Source organism: Pollachius pollachius (assembly GCF_949987615.1).
Source record: "Pollachius pollachius genome assembly, chromosome: 15".
NCBI lineage: Eukaryota > Metazoa > Chordata > Actinopteri > Gadiformes > Gadidae > Pollachius > Pollachius pollachius.
The window spans coordinates 8,463,566-8,484,490 of NC_136948.1; the positions used below are offsets into that span (position 1 = coordinate 8,463,566).

The 20,925-nt window shown below is 44.2% G+C and overlaps 1 protein-coding gene across 1 annotated transcript in view; it reads right to left on the minus strand.

Annotated features, from left to right (window-relative positions):
- cdin1 (CDAN1 interacting nuclease 1) overlaps positions 1–20,925 on the minus strand; it is a 56,936-nt gene that overhangs the window by 28,066 nt on the left and 7,945 nt on the right. Inside the window, exons 3-11 of the mRNA XM_079751893.1 lie at positions 18,912–18,957; positions 17,723–17,787; positions 16,762–16,822; positions 14,032–14,104; positions 5,890–5,969; positions 5,593–5,642; positions 3,927–3,994; positions 2,183–2,248; positions 1,833–1,938 (exon numbers count right to left, since the gene is read on the minus strand). Coding sequence (XP_079608019.1) covers positions 1,833–1,938; positions 2,183–2,248; positions 3,927–3,994; positions 5,593–5,642; positions 5,890–5,969; positions 14,032–14,104; positions 16,762–16,822; positions 17,723–17,787; positions 18,912–18,957 — 615 coding nt within the window. The remainder of the gene's footprint in view (positions 1–1,832; positions 1,939–2,182; positions 2,249–3,926; positions 3,995–5,592; positions 5,643–5,889; positions 5,970–14,031; positions 14,105–16,761; positions 16,823–17,722; positions 17,788–18,911; positions 18,958–20,925) is intronic.

Consider the following 20,925-nt stretch of genomic DNA (forward strand, 5'->3'; position numbering starts at 1 on the left):
GGACAGCCTGCCTCCTCATAGCTACAGAAGCCCCTCCAAGTCTCTGCTCTGCTAGGCTGTGCCTGCTCTCAGGACTCACAGGCAGGGGTGTGGAACCTTCTGGCACCCCAGAGCCATGTCACAACGTGTCAGCCGGCCGCCACAGCTGATGGGAGGGGTGGGGGGGTGGAGAGGGGGTGGGATGGGGGGGGGGGGGGGGGGGGGGGGGGGGGGTTTGTGGGTGTCGGGGTGGCAGCAAGGCCGGTGGAGGCAGTGGGGGTGACCTTTCAGCTTGCGTCTGTCTGGAAGTCCCGGTCAAGGCTGAGCAAGAGAGCGAGGGATGGAGAAGCCACGCGTGAACGCACTCCTCCCCCAGCTTCCCCGTCCCGCATTTCTCCCCTTTCTCTCTATTTTGACCCCCCCCCCCCCCCCCCCCCCCCCCGCCCGCAACCAGAATTGCCCTGTGTTGTGGTCCCCGGCACACATAAACGTAAGGAAATATTTCTGAATAATAGTGAAACTTGCAGTGTAAGGTCTGCTACAGCAGTGGTTCCCAACCTTTGACTTCTGGTGTACGTGATGACAAATTTGGTGATTTGTCATCAAGACCTTTCACGGACCACCACGTATGCAAACTGTAGATAGATTTATAGATTAATACACCTCACTGCCCCCTTAATACAGATTTATTTTTTATATTTTTTTAACTGCAAAAAATAGTCAGCAACGACATTAATGCTGTGTTTATTTAGTACAAATCAACCATAAACATCATAGGAAAACATGATTGAAATCATAAAGCATTCAATCATGCAATTAGGGAAGATCTGTTATGTAATCCAATAAAAATTTAAAGAGCTGAAATAATGCTCCAATAATGATATTAATACTGCATAATACTGCACATGTCTTCAGGTGTGCGGTCCTTCTTTATGCCCAGTGTAGCATGCAAATTGCGGTAATTTTTTATGAAAAACGTTATGAAAATACTTAAGTCGATATTATTAAAAAATATTAATTCTAACTGATTTTTTTTTTATGTAAAACATGGCATGGATGTAAACAGTATGACAAATACATTGGGTAGGTATACAATACATGGGTAAAAGGACTGGGTATTGTGGGTATTATTCATTATAATCTGTTTGCAGGGAGTACTTCCATACTATTGTGACCATGGTACTTTAGGCTTCACAATTTAAACATTGGCTCATATATACTCTGGTGTAGGTCAAACTTGCACACGATCACATACATGCACGCATAAGGCAGTTCCTGTGCAAACGTTCCGATCAACAGATGCACAGAATTAATCACCCATTTCCTCTCTTTCCTTTCAAAAACAGTTTGTATGTGTTCTGGGAAAAGAAACAAAAAACACTTGCAAGCACACACCCACACACCCACACACACACGCACACGCACACGCACACACACACACACACACACACACACACAGACACTAACACAGTGTTTGTAAAGAGCTCTGGCTAGACCGTTATGGACTGTACAGGGGCTAAACTGTAATCTTACAGTGTACAGGAACAAGCCGTAGTGGAGTGATGTGGAAGTGGAAATCTGGTGGGTTAGTGTGCGGTTTAACGTGGTGGAAGTGGTGAGTGGTTTAGCGATGACAACGCAGCCCTGAGAAAGGCAGATAGTGGCTAATGGTCAGTGGGAAAGGAGAAGTTGGCAATCTACGGAAGGGCATTCACCACATTGTATTGCAGAAGACTTGCGTTAACTGTGTGGTGATTTCAGATAAAAAAAAAAATAGAAAAAAAAAAATATATATACGCTGCATGAAGTGCCATTAGAAATAGGGGAGGGTTGGAAACAAGGAATCAGGTTACCTGTTACAGTAGCTCCAGAACTGTTCAGTGAGGTAAGTGCAGTGGCTCTGGTCGTCTCCGAACGAGGCCTTGCTCTCAATCCAGTGGACAATATGTCCTTCAACAACTTTAACAAAACATACATAAATAAATAAAATCAAGCAATGTTCAACAACATCATCCGTGACAGAGTTGTCCCTGAATTCAGGTGTTCAATATAGAAGATAAATTCAGGGGCCATTTGCTTTTCACTTGGATCGCAGTGGTTCTTCCATTAAAAAGCCTTGACAGAACATAAAAAACATTTCCCATTTGTTGCTTTGTAGGTGTATTGAAATTAAATTAAATTACAATTATACACATTTACACACCTATTGGCACCTCTAGTATAATATCTGGTGTTTTGTCGTAGCCCATGGCTCTCAGTTGATTTTCATCTGGAAAGTACAAAAAAACAAAACATGAAATGAGCACATATCGAAGGAAAACAGCAGAATAAATCACACAATATTGGTGAACATTTAGGTTTCGTTTGGTTAAATTCCTTCCTCAAAGAATGACGACGATGGGTTAGCGAACTTCACAGAACATCATTTGTCCTGGTGGTCATAACAGAAAGCCCTGGTATAAAAAAAGCAGAGGACACGACCACAGAGGACAGCAGCACAGTAAGACCATTACCTACATCTGCCACTTATCTGCTAGCGCAGCACAAAAACAGTGCTCCGGCTTGGTGGCAGGGCTCCATAAAGTACCAGGCGAGGGGAGGGGGGAAAAGGTTGGCACTACAGAACCACTACCCCTGCGTAAGCCTGACCTCCGCTTACAGAGGCCCGCCGCCATCGTCCTTGACTCCGGGCTGTGCTTTGGCCATTACCCCCGCAACACCTGATTTCTCCATTAAATCTCGAGCTGACCAGGTCATTCAATTCCAGGGGCCTGCCTCTCTCCGTCTCCAGCCAAGCTCAACTAATGGGGTGTGCAGGGGACGGGGGGGGGGGACAGGGGGGTTGGAGACGGTGATCGGCTGTGATTCCAGCCAGGGACGGTGCAAGAGAGTCGAAGGTCTCAACCAACCACCCCAGATGTCTGAGGTGGAGGGGGTCAGCGGTGGTGCGATGGAGGGGGGAGACGAGCCAGCTCTTCCCTTACTCCTTCTGGGCTGTTGACACCGTCGTGTGGCTCGGATCGCATTTTTACATCATCTTTGATTAAAATTAATGACCCGTCCCCACCGTTGGGTGGCTTCTTTCCAATCCATTTATCAGGGCCAGGGTGAGGGCCGCCATTGGGTCCCACCCCCCCCTGAACTCTGACAGTTTTAGAACAGTCCTCCGTTAAGCCCTGTAGAAAGGTCAGCACTCGGGGGCCATAATAAATTATTTGGTCTTGATGATGGAGAGATTGAAGTCCGTCTTTCATCACTCATCACTCACGGCGAGGTGTAATGATAATGGCGATAGAATGGTTTTACCATTTCCCCCCACCAGAAAACTCCTTATCCTGATATATATCTGGACCGAGATATTGATGTTGAACTCATCCATTAAATCAGTTGCAGCCAAACTGATGATTGCTTTGAGGAGAGGGTTAAAATGGCCCTCTAAAATGTATTTGATTGTACACCATTGGAGATCTCTTAAAACAATATCCTCAAATAATTTATTTTGAAGCAATGGCTACAAAGAAAATTTCTCCCTGTACCTGAACATCAGGTTAAAATACAAGCGATAGTGTGCGGTGTATGGTAATTCTGAAGCTCAATTATCTAAGGCACACAATTGACAACAAAAGTGTGATCCCCACAGACACCTTATCTAGGTTGTATATCTCTAGAAAGAAATCCTAGTGGTGGATTGACCCAGGAGGATAAGCCAGGGCTACTAAACAAACATTAGACCCAGGCCTTTGAAGCTCTTATTTCTTTAAATATTCATTACGGGCCGTGGTATAAATTAAACATTGGGCGGCTGGGGGTGTGGATATTCAATAACACCTGCTGGTTCTTAGTAGATCAATAAGAGATAACATCCACTACATCACTCATTTCCAGGTTTCCCTTTAACCGGATAACAACATGGATACAATGGGATTGGGTTTAGTGGGGTAGCTTACCCAGAAAGGATAGGTTCCTCTCTTTCAGCCTGTCACACAGCAAGACTTCGTGCTCCTGGCCGATGGCACTAGGGGCAAGGTGTCAAGGAATCCAAACAGGCATGACTGCATCTCATCAGATTATAATTAATTAGTACTGAAACAACAACAACATCTGATAGTGTGTGTGCGGAGAGAAGTTCTAATGAAATATTTAAACGCAAAGACGCAAAAGCATCCATCAGACAGGTATGTTGCTAGGGAAACCAAAAGCTCTCCTTGTAGTGGCTTAGTGGCATGTTGCTTTGGCAACAGGTTCCATGACTCCGGTGTCAGAAATAAGGCAATACATTTCTCTGAATTATTGCCTTGCTTCCATACGCCACTGATCCACAGGCACCATCACCTCCCAAGCGAGAGGCTGACTTTTCAGGTCAAACTTAATGAGGTTAGATTTAACAAGTAAGAAAGGTTGAACGAGCAGAATAGAGAAGTTAATGAAAATGAATAGACGGCCCATGGACCAGCCACCTTATTGAATAGATCAGAATGGTTTATAGAATACACTTTATGTGGATACATTATGTCCTGGACTCCATATCAGGCCTTCTAAACTTCACGAGGGCCAGATCATTCTTTAAAATTATTATTAGGGCAAAACACAACCCCAAAAACAAACTGCTCCGGCCATGGGATGTACCCCGAACAGACGCGCAGCACTCAAAGGCCGCTTAATGCATGCATACCCTGAGCCCCACACGTGCACTAGAGCCAATCTAGTGATGTGTAGATGGAGTTGTTCCAAAGCCCACAGCAGTGGGGCGGTTATCGTGCGCTCTCTGTGGCGTGGAGTGACTCAATACGAGCCGAGACTAAAGCGGGGACTGGGACGCCCCGTGAAAGAGGGGAGGGCAGGAAGGCCCACAGTGGGACAGGCTCGGCCGACCGCTAACAGAGGGCCACAAAAAACAACAACAAAAAAACCATCACAAACCCTGGCGCGCCACACATGCTGAGGGAGGTCCAGGCACCATGACAGACCGGCGCATGGACACAGACAGCGTCATGGTCACATACTAGCCCCCCTTGATCAAAGGCTACGTCGGTTTTATCTCTTTGGCCGTTTTGTTTCCCAAATAGCCTGGATATATTAAATATTCAAAGAGTGGTATAATGCAGTACAGCACATTGAGCATCTAGCGTCGTCCAGTAGTCAAATGCAATTAAAAACAGACAAAAGAAAGCCGGAAATATTCATATCAATGAGAACCAAACGTTTAAACAGACTTTCGATGTAATACGCCATAGTCAGTGTTATACCATTGACTACATGATGACACCGACTGATGTTTGTGAGAAATAGGGAATCATCAATTAAATTACTTATATACGAGAGCTTCTGGTGCAATAAACAGCACAAAGCTATAGAATTTCTGGTGGAATGGAGCATTTCCTCCATAAAAAGAGTAAAAAATGCATTCAGATCATCCAATCTCCTCATCCTGCTCATTTTTTCTCCCCCGTTCCGGCTCCGGCTGTAGCAGCGATAGTGGGATGGCAGACAGGCAGGAGATGAGACGCCTCCCCGCTGAAGCAGAACTTTTATGTCAGGCAAAGCCAGGCACATCTCATCCCCTTCAATAGCTTCTCGTCAATTCCAGGCTTAACATTTTATGGGATAGGATACTGTTTGATGCAGTCTACCAGCGGTCCATAACAGCAGTCATTTATTGTGCACTGAAAAGGAGGAGAGGGAAGGGGAGGAAATATTATGACGCGCAAAAGGGGGAGGAGGGGAGTTGTTAGGTAAAGTAGGGAAGAGTAAAGCACTTGTGTGACATCGCACGGCCAACGGATGACGATTGAAAATAAAATAATAAAATACACTCATTTAATAGCACCTTTAATGTATGTCAAGTTTCTGCATCTAAATTGATCTTAAAAACAATAATAATATTGTATAATAATTATAATACGAACCTACCTGGTAGATGTGCTTGGCTAGAGTCCGGTCTGGAATCAGTGATGGCTCTTTCAGCATACTATTGAGGACTGGCTTGGAGGCTGACAACCAAAAAGACAAAGGAACAAGAAAAACAGATGTGTATATATTTCAATATCTTGACATACAAATGAACCTAAACATCATAGTTTGTCTATCATGGCAATCAATTACAAGTTGCATACAATAGGCTGCTTGTTATTGATTGGCCAAGATCGGGCACGCACAGGAAATATAGATACTAAAGACTGCCACTGTCGGTGCAATATTTCTGCGCTAGTCCATTGGCTGGTTTGCTTCAAGCATGTGCAGAATCCCCATAGATAAATGTTGCAGTCCAGAGCACAAGGACCTTGTGTAGTTTATCTATGTTATGAATGATTACTATTTTGCATCTCTCTTCCCCCTACTGCTGCTCTGCTAACATTATAAATCAGTATGGCAAGCACACGGGATTGATTCCCCTAGCACTGGAACCGCAAAAGAGAAAAATCTTAAATCATTTCTTAAAAAGATTTGGATTAAATGGATTGTATCATTGTGTGACGAAATGGGCGAAGGATGCAATCTTCATGATATATATACCCGGTTTTGACAGACTCGCGGCATTACCAACAAAAATGTGTAATGTTTCTATCCACATTTCAGGCATGGCTGCCGTCTGTACTTACTTTGCAGCAAGCTTCATAAGCTCTGTGGGATAATAGCATGTGTAGATAGCTGTTTACGACTCGACAGCTCATTTAAAAGATCTATAAGGGAACACTATCTCCAAACACAAGCGTTCAACTGAAAATTAAATGAATGTGTGTTCATTAAGCTTATTATGGGTTGGATATGATGTAGCACACGTATGGAAAAGAATGCAGCAAAACACTCTATTTCTGTCCTCTCTTCCCCTGGGCTTTCCCTGTGCCTTATCTTATCTGTGTATCCCCCTCCCTTCTGGATGACTATCAGCATAGAACCCTCCCAGCACCAGGAAGGAAGGACAAATATGGCTAAGGTGATCCCTCATGTACTATTCCTAAGGTTGAAATATATAAAATGGGGAAAGTGGGATGTCATAGGAAGGAGGGGAACCTCTCTCTCCCCCTCTCTCTCTCTTGTCCCTCCCTCCCTCCCTCCACAGCTGGGAGGCAGAGTCGTGTGCTTTATTTCGTTGGCCATTTTTCTCAGAGATTGGTACCTTTGTATGTGGATCCATACAGTGTGGTGCAGGTGGTGGGGGAGGAAAAAAATAAAGGGTGAGTGGGGGGGGTTATATTTTTCCCTTGAGTTAGGACACCTCGTGACAAATGATAATGGATAATCTATAAAGTGGGGAGGGGGGGAAATATGATGCAGCAAACTTTATGAAGCAAGGAGACGTATCACTCCCCAACAACATCCCGTTTCCCTTAACAAAGTCACCGCTGGACTGAGCCTAATAATCTGAAGGAAAAATCAAAGGAGCCGCAACCACATCAGCAATATTGGCAACTTATTCCACTTTAATGGCATTTTGATTGATTTTTTTTACCCTTCCTAATGGTCGTTTTATAGATTTGACGCTGCTTCTGCAAAACAGGAGTGTGTAATAAACCTCCCCCAAGGCAAACGGCAGCCATTAAAGCTCTTGTCTTACTCTCACACTAATAACTGGAGGTTGACCAACAGCAAATTTTGGCTTCGCACAACACACACACACACACACACACACACACACACACACACACACACACACACACACACACACACACACAAACAAAAGAAGCATGGACCAAGTTGCCTTCCCTTTTCTTCCTTTTTTCCTCGCCCTCCTCTTCCACACGCCATTATGATGATTTTGGTTTGACCACAAAACGAAGGCGATTGTCTTCCCCATCCACCTGCTCGTGGTTTTGAGACACAGCAGGGCTAAAAATAGCCATCGACCGGTGACCTTGACACTGACATTGCTGGGATTTACGCCAAGCATTGACCTGATGAAAATGGAAGGCCGAGCCACTAATAAATCAGCCTGCTTTTTAAAGGAGTTTACCCTAATGCCCATTCATCACCGGCTGTAATGCCATTTGCAGGCCGGGGATTCGCCGCTGTGCACAAACAGTGCAGTAAATAACAACAGGGCCCTCGCATCGCTGCAGCCTCCGACATCAGCATGCATTTATTAATGACACCCCGCCATGCTCGCCACCACTCCTCCATGCTACCCCGAGCTCTTCCAGACGCTACACAAACACACATATATTAATATATACAAGAACACAGACACTAAAAAACATTGAACACACACATACACAAGATACATAAGAAACCATACAGGCAGAAATATGCATACGCAGATGCATACAACATTTACACGCACACACACATACACTATAAAACACAGAAATATTCAAAACAATCATCAACACATAGACACACACGAACAGGCATATAAAAAAAAGACATACATACACATTAATAAAAACAAACCCCAAAAACACGCGCACACAGGGCTGCGCACAAAGAAGCAGAATAATCTAAAAGGAACCCCGCATGTAGAGAACAAAGCTTTGCGTCGCCACTTTGCACCTTGTAAACACTCCCGGTGTTTATCCTAATGGTCCTGCGTTGCTCGAAATTCTGACTGAGACTCTCTGCAACCTTCCCCCATCCCCAACCACCACACATCTGAACAGAGCGATATGAGGAGGAGGAAGAAAACAGAGGAAGCAGAACGCCTCCGTAGGGATTTGCTAAAGAAAACAGTCAGTGTAAACAAATCGCAAAAACATCTTTCCATTAGCCTACTGTTTCATACACACACCCACCCACACACACACACACACGCACGCACCAAAAGGAAAGGAAACCGCAATGTAACCTTGGCTTGATTTCTCTCCTCATACTTGTGTGTCATTTGTTACTACTCCCCCCGCCCCCCCTTAAATTTCTTTCCGGCTGGGGTGAAAAAGTCATTATATGAAACACAAAAAAATGTTTGAGAAACCTCATTAGGGCACAGCATTTGTTGAGGGAGGAGCGTAATAAACGGTAACGGATGACTCTCGTTATTGGCCCCGACACTGATGAGCTCCACTGCAACTTTGTTTATTAATTAAAAAGCCCACTTTTTTTTTCCCCCGCCACACATGAGTGTGTGTGTGTGTGTGTGTGTGTGTGTGTGTGTGTGTGTGTGTGTGTGTGTGTGTGTGTGTGTGTGTGTGTGTGTGTGTGTGTGTGTGTGTGTGTGTGTGTGTGTGTGTGTGTGTGTAGGGGGGGGATTTCCACACAGTTACATCTTCTACAACCCCCCCCACCACCCTACACCAGCTCCCCCTTGTTCCCAGGCACAAGCCACTGAGCTGCAGAAGGTGGGCGGGGGTGGGGGGTGGGTGAAGAGGGTAAGCTCGTTCATCAAACTTCATGGAGCAAGAGGGGAGGGACGGGTCCTGATAATGCGCGCCGCTAAAGCTGATTTTCCATGATGAATCTCGGAGCATATAAATTGGCTAATATCTGAAAACATTTACAGATACTCGAGGAATTGACTACTTGTGGGACATGATGGATGAGGCCGGCCGGTGGTGGTCGACAGCTCTGCAAATCTCAGCGGCTGCCTAAAGCCCTCATTTGATTTTCCAATTTGCCCCCTTTTAAATGTATCCCCCTCCAAGCACGCACCCGCATGCGCACACACAGAGACAGACACACACATGCACGACTAGAAATAGAGAAGATAGGAAAATAAGGAAGGAGAGAGAGAGAGAGAGAGAGAGAGAGAGAGAGAGAGAGAGAGAGAGAGAGAGAGAGAGAGAGAGAGAGAGGTGGTGCTGTGATGATGATAGTGGTGTGGTGTTGTTGTGGGTGGGTTTATTTGTATTGCTATAAGCGTTATGCAGCGATGGTTGTGATGCTGGGGGTAGGGTGTGGGGTGGAAGGTGGATGATACGACGAGGTGGTGGTGGTGGTGCTGGTGCTGGTGGTATCTTATGTGCAGGAGGAGCCCAGTCCCTGTAGAGGTTACTGGGGCAGAACTGATCCGCTTCCACCTGATTCTCCCTGATAGCAGCGAAATGAGACTCTGGCTCTAGTTGTGGGCATGTGTGTGTGTGTGTGGGTGTATATACGTGTAAGTGTGTGGTGTGTGTGCACACATGTCTGTGTATATGTGCAAGTGTGTGTGCGCACATGTCTGTGTATGTGCATACGTGTGTGCATCAGTGTGTGTATAAATGAGTGTATGCGCTAGTATGTGTGTGTGTGTGTCTGCATGTGCATGGGTGCCAGTGCGAGTGCGAGTGTGTATGTGTGTGTGTGTGTGTGTGTGTGTGTGTGTGTGTGTGTGTTATGTTTGAAGCAATGCTTGGGAGGGTGTGCCATAGAAAGCGGCTCCCTAGGTCAGGCCATTAAAGTGAAACGAAGGCTGACTGGAGCTTTCTCCCCTGAAAAGGAGTAATTAGTATACTTGTCAAGTGAAGTGCCACGCCGCAGCGCACTTCCCCGGCGCACGTGCACGCACGAGCAAACACACACACACACACACACACGCGCCACCTACTCTTCCTTACCCTCTTCTTGCTAATGAAGGGCCCTTGCGCTCATTATTTGAAGAAATAAATACACTCCAGCAGTCTCCCCTATTGACAGAGAGCGAGAGAGAAACCTGATGACAGTAGATGAGGAAGTAGAGGGTGGGGGATCTTGGACTCAATTTAGAATATAGAAAAAATAAAATAAGGTATTGGATTATCGGTGTAGCACCTGATCGGAAGAACATTGAGAGCACTATGAATTGTGTCAGGGAATCAATGCAGACACTGGGAGAATTGACATCAAATGCATGGCGTTTATAAACCCTGCCTACATGGTTCCTGTAAAGGAATGTGACAATAAATCTTAAAAGGCCGGTCGAAATTGCATAGTTACAAAACAGAGAGAAGCAATCTAATCCTGAGCTGGGCCTTGGGAAAATGGAAAAAGGTCAAATAGCTAGCAGAATTGCCTCTTCGGAAAAAGAACAGTCTAAATCGAGAGGCACGTGAACTTGTGTCACCATAGGAGTAGGGAGCGGGAATCAAAGATATAGATTGGGAACAGGAGTTCTTCCTCCACTCCCAGCAGGATAGTGTACAGAGCATATGGTGTTTGACTGGCAGCAATCCCAAATGTCCGAAACCTACAAGAAGGCATCCTTAAACAACCACTAGTTTCTCTGTGATTACCTACTGTATCTGAACTCACTGTAAATCCCTTTTAAATAAGTGTGTCCTAAATGACTAAGTAGTAACTAGTACCGCAGAACCGAAAGCTGAACACGGACACATACAATATGCATTGAATGCTTTGCCTGACTGAAAGTAGTGAGCAAAAGGTATGGAGCTATTATCAAACCTAAATGGAACAGAGCAAAAATTCATGATACAAGCTACACCTGTGTTTGACCCTGCAATGTCACCTCTGTGGAAAGGGTCTAATTCAAGAGGATCAATTAATGCTGGACGTGCTGGATCATGTGCACAGCACATACATCTGATTATGTGACTCCACGTTCATTCCCATCTGCATTCACTTAGCCCCTAACTCAACTCTCGCTTACAACCATAGTCACCCGATTCAACCGAAAACCAAGTCTCAATTACACACGTAGTCACCTGATTCAACTGTTAACGCTCACTTACACAACTTTAAACGGAAACCTCCCTCACACATATATTCAGCCGATTAAACAGTGAGCTTACTCTTGCTTACACCTGAATCAACTGTCAATCACCTCGTAATTGTATATATAGTCACGTTATTCAACAGTTAACTCAACTCCAAGTTAAACATACATTTGCCTGATTCAAATGTAAACCAATTATGTATTAACGACAGAGTGAGCAGAACAAATCTACCTATGGTCAATGGCATTGTAGCACGATGAAAACCTTTTGTTTTTGCCCCATCTCGTGCAGTTCACCATTTTGTTTGTCCCTTTCACTCGCTGGTATCTTTTCATGAGGCAAGGGACATTATGGATGTTGATATCATATTGAATACGTAATAAAAACTGCTTTGAATGTATTGATTTATTTATATATGCCACCAGATAGCCTTTCAGTCCACATGAGTGATGCACCCTCCAATACTTTAGGGGGGAGGGAGAGGATCTGTAGGGGGAGAGGGGGCAGGCATAATGTGTGTGTGTGTGTGTCCTGTGTGTGTCGGGGACAGGGGAGGGTGGATAAAACACCAACTAGCCAGCAAAAGCAAAAACAAGGGAAAAAGACAGAAAACAATTTAAAACTCTGTATTGATCCCGCGCTAGTGATTGTACATATATCCAACGCTCCCAAAGGCCCCATTCCTGTGTCTCTTAAATGCAAAGGGAAAAGGACGGGGAATAAAAAAAGATGGTGCGAGGCCGAGGCAAGCACCTAAACCTGGTTGGGGGTAATGTCCCTTATATAGGAGGCTATTGATCTTCACAATGCGCCTGCTTGCCCTCCCCCTGGACACACAGACTCACACAGGGAGGGGGTTGGGGGGGGGGGGGGGCAAGATGGATATGCCTGCCAATAGCATTGGAGCAACCTGTTAGCTAATTGCCAGCAAAGACAATTATCCTGGCATTGTTTCATAATGGAAACACATTACAGAACTCTAATATACACATGGGGAGACAGGCTGATTTGACCATGGAGGCTGCGTGGGCAGTGGTTCATTGCCAAAGGGCACGCGGGTCACTGCTGGGAGGAAAGGCACGAAAGCTTTGTCTCAGCCTGACAGGAGAAGTGACCCTCTAGCTTGCGGGCTGCAATTAAATAGTACTGCATAACGCCATTATTATTAGACTTTGCATTTGTAAACTTAATTAAGGTTAATGGTATAGAATAAAGTTGATCTCAGATCGGAATTGAAGAAAATTGCTTCGAAATAAAGCAATAAAATCACGTTCAACATAATCATTGTAAAGGGTCCGTTCCCAATGAAGCAAAGCTCAGGCTGAAGCCTCAACTGTGGCCGTGCTATGTGTCTAACTGCCAAACTAACCCAAAAGCTATTCTTAAAAAGTGTCTGGCTCTCAATGTCAAAATAGGGTAAAAGATACAATAAAACAATAAAACACAATTGTAGTATATCTGTATTCACTGTATATAGAGATGGAGGGGCGCGCTCCGTAAGGTATTTGAGACAGCTTCTCCTGGATGGATGTTCTGTTGTACAAGCCACTCAGATGTGTATTTTGACAGGCGGTGGATAACGGCGGGTCCAAAGCAATCACGTCTCTGACTTTGACAAATGGCGGTGCTGTGGCGAAGTTCAGAATAAAACACACCCAATTTAAAACCCCTTGATTAAACCATGGGCACGTCTTCCTGAAACAATACATTCGACTCTTTGAGCAAAGGGCTACCAAATACTTAAAATCCACGGGAGAGACTTATTACAAAAAAAATGACATTGAACGATGGGCCACAGCGTGTCAAATTGGCTGTATACTGCTTGAGAAGAGAGAAGTATAAAAATAACGACAAAAAAAAAAATTGATTGCAATTGCTCAGTCTCTCAACTTGTCCATCAACATTTCTGGGAGAATATTTGTTTTTGTTGGTTAGAGAGAGAGGTGGTGCTGTGGCTCAAAACTAGGTGTGTGTGTGTGTGTGTGTGTGTGTGTGTGTGTGTGTGTGTGTGTGTGTGTGTGTGTGTGTGTGTGTGTGTGTGTGTGTGTGTGTGTGTGTGTGTGTGTGTGTGTGTGTGTGCGCGTGTGTAGGCGCGCATGTGTGTGTGTGTGGATGGCTGCACTGGCGGGTGAAGGAGAATGAGTCGGGGGGCTAGGAATCAGGCTGGGTGTTGGTTATAAATAACACTGATGAAGTGAGCCAGCATTGATCCAAACTGCAGCTGAGAGGTGGGTGGTCCTCCCCAATGCTTAATTGCCAGTCACAGGCCCTATAGGTGGCCGCTACCACACTGCACTAGCAGTGGTCTGTCTCTCATTAGACCCAGGACAGGCTGAAAAAACAGCGGCCAACGGCGCTGATGGAACGAAAATTAAGGACTTGAGGAAAGAGAGAGAGAAAAAGAAAAAAAGGGAGGAGATTAGTGGTCCAATCAAGACGGATGGAAGGAGTGATAGGAGCGGCTTGAAAATGGGAGATATTTGTTACTCACGCACTGCACCCTGCAGGTCCTGGAGGTACCTGTCCAGTATGACGCGAGCCATCAGAGCAGGGGAGAGATCCACCTGGGGAGAAATAGGAAAATAATGTGTGAGGAAAGCTTGGAAGAAAGAGAGAATTAGGCCTAATGAGAGCCAATTCTAGTTCATCGAGTGAGAGTTAAGGCTATTTCACAATGGAGGCAGTATGTGGGAATGGCTATTGTCTGGAGAGAATTGCTCCATTGAGAAGCCTTCAGAATGAATTCCCCCTATGTCCAGTATGAAGTGTTAACATATTTCAAGAAGAGCTGGGAGAATTACGGCAGTGAAATAACACAGCGAGGGAGCCTCAGGCTGATGTCACATAGATAATAGGGGCTCTAATGGCTCTGAATGATCTTATCCAGTTTCAGAAACCTTGACCCAACTTTGCTCAAACCTTGTGAAGAATGTTTTTTTTCTGTGCGCCTCTTGCTGTGCACTAACCTTTCCCACAAGTAGAAGAAAAAAAATGCCGTATTACACTGCCAAGACACCCTTTTAAAAAGGCCTTCCGCTCTCTAAATACTAAATAGAAAATAGTAGTCTTGTTTAAAATAAAAAAGGCAGACAACAATAAGCACTGGCAAGGGCTTTAATCATTCTACTTCTAAGAGACAAAACTCTAGGAACATAGAAAAGATACCAGAAGGAATTCTGGGTACAATGCAACGCTTAATAGCAAGGAGATGGTTTCAACTGGGAGACACCTTGAGAGGTGTGTGACGGGGTGGCTTTTGGTGGGAGATCTTACCGGTGGGGAAGATAATGATGTGAGGCTGAATGCCTGTGTGTTAGACCGAATTATGCATTTGTAGTTGAACCCTGGCAACAATACGGCCTGCAATGCGCTGGGTAACCTCAGAGTCACCGTCAAGAACTTCAATATATTTTAATAAACAACCTTTGGATACTCAGATGATTGATGTAGAGTGAAATGAATCATACATCCAAAGCAAAATGTCAATTTCAAAAGAACAGAACTATATTAGTTAGGGAAAGTTAGGAATCCCTAGAGTCGAATTTGTACACTCCTAGTAGTGACTAAATCACCCAGCCTCTTCATGGAAGGCATTAAAACAGCCCTGCGAAGAGTCTCCTGCTATTCTTAGCCACTTCGTTTTGAAACAATGGTCCCGCAGCAAGGGATATATTTTTTTGGTGTCTGTCTTGTTAGCATAATTGGGAACCAAAAGTGAATTTGCCCTCAGCAATACTGAGATGGGGGTGTTTCATTTCCTTCCTCTTCCAGATATTGCTAGCAGCAGAGCAGTAGAGAGCTCTCTGTCTACATAAAGTCTTACCAGCGGGAATATTTGTTAACATCTTCGTAACATTGCATGAAAAAAAAAAATATTGTAACTAAAATTAGAGGGTAAAGGAGAAGTCCCAATATCACATCAAGTCAACAAATTAACATATATATTTTTTATTTCAACTGAGGACTGCCTAAAAATCTGCTTTCTCTCCTTCCAATGCTCTGATCCTTTCTCTCCATATTCCAAATCTATTTTGAATAACCTTCCCAGTTTCTGCCCAATCCATTCCTAGGTGTATATATTAATTTCCATGGTTTTCATTCACCTCAAGATCATGAGAGCACCAAATTTCCGGTTAAACCCACATCAGAGCTGACACATGAAAAATGGCAACATTATCAACGCCGGCCTTGCTTGAATAAGGACCACCTGATTAGTTCAGGTACTTGCATCCTCCTAATTTTCATATTAATCATTACTCCAACTCTATTCTCAAGTCATGGCTTTCTGCGAGGTTAACGTGTGACCAACATTCACAATGCCTGCAGAAAATAATTACAAGGTACCGTTTTATTTGATCCCTATGCTAACAGGCATCACAAGTGCTAAGATATACATATCGTGTTGTTTATCCGACATTTGCATGTTGCCACTATTTTTGTTATTGATAGGGGACATGAGGAGATTGAACAGATCCCCCCCATGTAAATGGTTATCCATTGTTAGAAATATATCGTCAAAAATCTTCCTAAAAACATCTTAATCAACTACTAGAAGATAATGTGTGCTTGGTTAAAATACATAGAAATGTTTTCATATTGTTATTGTCGTTACAAAAATGACATTAAACAGTACAGACATTAAACTGAAGGATAGGCGTCATGAGCAATCATCTAACAGATAATTACAATAGCCTCAAATACCCAGTATCTTTTTCAGAAATAACCATTTCGGGAATTAAATATACATTTTCTTGTATTTATGTTTTTGGGGGAATTCAATGGATTTTATATATAGAACAAATCTATGGAGAATATAGACAAGCTCAAAGCCTTTGGGTTGAGGCGAAGACTTGACCACTGACCCCGGCATCACCTGTCCGCAGTTTGCCGTAACTGAACACCAATTTGGTAAATTGCATAAAACACCAAAAGTATTTAAACATCTGCTTAAAAGATGTTAAAGGCTAATTACATTCAATAATTGATAATAGTGCAAACTATCACCAATTTTCATAATCACTAACAGACAAGTGTGCCAGAACATCCCCCAACTGCATTTTTTTTTTTTTAAATAGGGGCATTTTCAATTGTAATGAATATATATATAAACAAATTTCTCTACCATCAGTCTTAACGAAAAGAGGTAATAGAGTTCAAAAGACTTCAAAATAATACAAAACTAAACAAAAAAGAGAAATGGCAGGAAAAGCCCTGCAAATACCTCATTGGCCAACTCCAGTAGAACAGGGCCAGTAGGGTGGGCCTTGGCTGCACTCAGATACCTTCATTACAACAAAGAACAACAGCAGCAGTGAAAACAAAACAAAAAACACAAAAAAAGGGCGGAAAATTGCCCACAAAAGGCAGACAGAAGGGGGGAGAGGGGGGGGGGGCAGGGATCAGGCCAGCCGAGACACGTCCGTGTCCCCGATGACTGGGTCCCTCGATGGCATATGGCAGGCACGGTGCGGTTTAAACGGCACTGCTTACAGGGACTCAGATTTCCTTCAAGCCAGACAAGGCATATGATAGTTTGTTAACCCCTCGCCGCCAAAAGAAGCCTTTTTTCCCTCGCCAGCTAACGCGCCGGCTCCCCCTTCAGATCTTAGCCAGATCCTCGCAGAGGTTTGTTGTCGTAAGTGGATTAGAGGTGCATTACCCCGGCCTTGTTTTCACTGAACACCAGGCTTAATAAGATAGATAAAGGCTAATTGCAGTATGCAAAAGAGCTTGGTCTGCTTGCATTCAGTTTTTTTTCATATTTTTTGTTGTTTTATATTGAATTACAGATAATCAGTCCATGATAAGCCTGTGTAAGGCAAACACCCAACTGCTGTTGATTTGCTTATTTATCTTGTTTGCGTTAATTTGCACAAGGAAACAAGAGCATTAGCTTCCAGCCCAACAGACCTCCAGCAGCCCGTGGAGCTTAGCAGGTGCCTGCTGGAGATCTAGTGTGGATACTGGAGGAGATTATATCGCTCATGGCTGAACCAATTCCTCTCAACACGCGGGCCGCTGCGGATCATATGACTTTAACGTCTTCCTCTTCCTCCTCCAAACAACGGAGAAGGGCGAGAAGAAGAGAAAAGGTCTTCGAGAGGGAAGCAATCGAATGAGAAATGTGTAAGTGTACAATACAAAGACCAAGAGAGTAATGTATATAGGGAGTAATGGAGTACCTTTGGTAGTGTCTCTCGATGACATCTGGTACATGGTGTCGGGAGATGGTTTTCTTTGTCCTTTTCTGATGTAAATGAAGTACAACAATTTTAAAATGTTATCATCGTTAGCTTTACATTTCAAACGTGCGACTCAATAAATAATCATTATAATAATAAAAATGCTATATAAGGGCTTTGCTAGTATAGTTTTGATTATAAAACAATGCTGTGTATTCATATATTTGTTTTTTCCACCATACATACATCAATAGCATGCTCAGCCATCCAAAACCCATTGTGTACGAACAGGTACAAGAGAGCCTGGGTCAAAGTAATTTAATTTCAATAAGTTTGCCCTGGGTCAAAGTGAGTCAAGGCAACCTTGTTCGGCTCCCCTCCCCCAACACTACATCTCTTCCTCAAAGCCTTGTATTCATTTCCCCTCTATTCGATCAAACAATGACCCCCATTCCACATCCCCAACACTTACAACATATTTCCATGCAATTCAATTGCCATCTAAGGCAAAAGGGGGGGTTGTGGGATAGGAGAGGAAGAGCATTGGTTAAAAAAAAAGACTTATTTAAAAACTACTACACACAAGAAGAAAAAACCCTGAATGTAATTCCGCAGAGACGGCCGGCGTGAGTGACACCTGTCAGGGGGATGATAAATGACTCCATTTTCTGCCTGTGCTGCCTTCTGCCACTTGCGGCGGCAGCCATTTATCATCATCCCCTGTCAGCTGCGCAGAGCAGCAGTGACAGTGGAGTCAGCAAACATTTAGCACACGCAGCCGCACTACGCAGGGAAATTATTATTGTCAGAATAATAATGGTTTAGCATAATTTATTACAGGTCCACCAAATAAGCAGGGGCTAGATGTTATTAGACAGATGGAAGGGGAGGCTTGGCAGGCGTCCACCGAGACTCCGGAGAGGCGAGGGCCCACGACGTACGTGTACGTTTGGGTGTGTGTGTGTGTGTGTGTGTGTGTGTGTGTGTCTGTGTGTGTGTGGAGGATGAGGACAAGGAGGGGTACAAGGTAAGCGAGGGAGGGGGTGGGGTGAGCAGAGGAAGGGGGGTTAGGGGTTGGGCATCCACCAAACCAATCAGAGAGCTGGCAGTTCAATTACAAAGAAATAAAGGGACATTCATCATTCAATTAGGCACCTGTCAGAGCTCACAAAGGAAGAAAACTTCTAACCTGGTACTCCAGGGAGAAGATGCTCAGAAGAGTGGACTGCGAGTGACTGGAACAAATAAAAGAAGGACAAAGTTAATTACCAGAGTGAATTGCACAGAGACAAAGGGTGGGGAAGGGAGAGAAAAGGAGGGGAGAGGCGGGGGGAGTGCTGCTTCAAAGCCGGGGCCGGCTGCCCTGTAATCTAAAAGAACATGAAAACAAGTGTGGCAAAGTTGTTCCAGATGAACACCTTCGACAAAGGATTCCTGCAGTGATGGTATGGGGGCGGAGGGGGAGAAAGATAGGGGTGGGGGAGGAGGTGTATGGTACAAGAGATAGATGGAAGAAGAACAAGACAAGCAGGCTTTTTGTTGTGATTTCTATGTTTCTTTTGTTTTGCAACTTCCTCCCATCCAACGAAGCGCATTCTTCCACCTCTCTCCCCAGGCCATTTTCGGTCATTTAAATGCAATGTTTTGTAAGTGAGGCAACCCAAGCAACCAAGTTTCAGAAAAATCAAATGGCAGAGAACCAGGGCCAATCTGTGTTGATAATTTATGAAGGTTCAAATCCATTAGCATTAGCGACCACTGTGTTTTTTTAGAATTGAGGGAGTCCTCTTCGGGAAGATGCCTCTTGTTTTGTGTGTGTGTGCGTGTGCGTGTGTGTGTGTGTGTCATGATTGCGGTGCAGGATGGGAGTAGATAGGAGGAGATGGTGTGGAAGGGGTATGCCTGCCTGTCAACACTGGCATATGGGGTATTCTGGTATTCAGGTGCCCTCCCACTTCAACTGATGGGCTGCTTTGAAAATGGAAACTTTCGCTGCAAGCAGCGGCGGTTCCCAGGAGTCGGTCAATTCCTTGGGATGCCATAAGCTACATTCATCTCCAGCTCCAGTCAATGTCAACCACCTGGCAGAGGGAGGCAAACCCGGAGAACAGGCAGTGGATTCACTGTCCTACTAATAGTACCTCCCAAGCACCCAAAGCTCCCTTTGAATTGAAAATATTTAAAGCAATGACAGATTCCGCACTAATTGGTTGATGCATATCTCCGCCCTAGCCATCAACATAAAAACATAGTGATGCAGAAACATGCGCACACACACAGTTTCATATGTACACCCACTTTCACATACCAAACAGCTAGTCTCCAGGGGCCTTGTGTCTCCATATACTGTTCTCAGTACATTTGATTGTTAAATTTAATGGACTATTCTTTACAAGTCACCTGAGAACTGTATGTAAATACAGACTAGAACTCAGGGCTTCCTATCTGCATTGAAATATCGAGTCTACAGGCCTTCAACATAAATCACCCTGCACTGTCAAATGACCATGTGACATGTAAACAAAGAAACCAGAGGAATCTCATGCATCGATTTCTGTCCACAATCCCAGTCTTAAACTAAATCTTAATAAAAAGCAGCTTAACCACTGGAATTGTTCAGCCTGTTATAAAAGTAAAAGCCCACCAAAGCCTTTGTGCTAGCCTATCCAGATGTCAGTTGTAAACAGTTTTACTGCTCTGGCCAGGAGCGGCTAATGTTCAACAATTTAAGTCTCTGGATCCATTTTGGATGGCTACGATCCACCTTTGTGACAGAGCATAGGGGAGAAATCAGGAAAAAAGAAAACAAACATTGAAGGCAGAAGAGAAGGGAAAAGAGGACTGCCTCCCTCAACATTAATTTACCATGATATGTAGGGACTAAGGGGCCACAGCAATTAAGTGGCCCATTAAATGGTCAACTGTCAACATGTGGACACTTAAAAGGGAGAAAAAAAAACGTTTTCTTCTTCTTCTTCCCCACTTCAACCTTGCACCTGAGTATTTCAACAACATTATAGCATTATTGTTGGAGTGGGCCCACAACCATCCCCCAGTTGGAACAGACATCTGTTAGGTCTTAAATGGATTACTTTCTATAATGAGCGTGATTACTGCCTAATTGCTAAATCTTTACTCTGTTAAGTTTAAAGGGACATAAACTGCCCTTAATATCTGGGAAAACATATCTGTTTCAAGAAAAA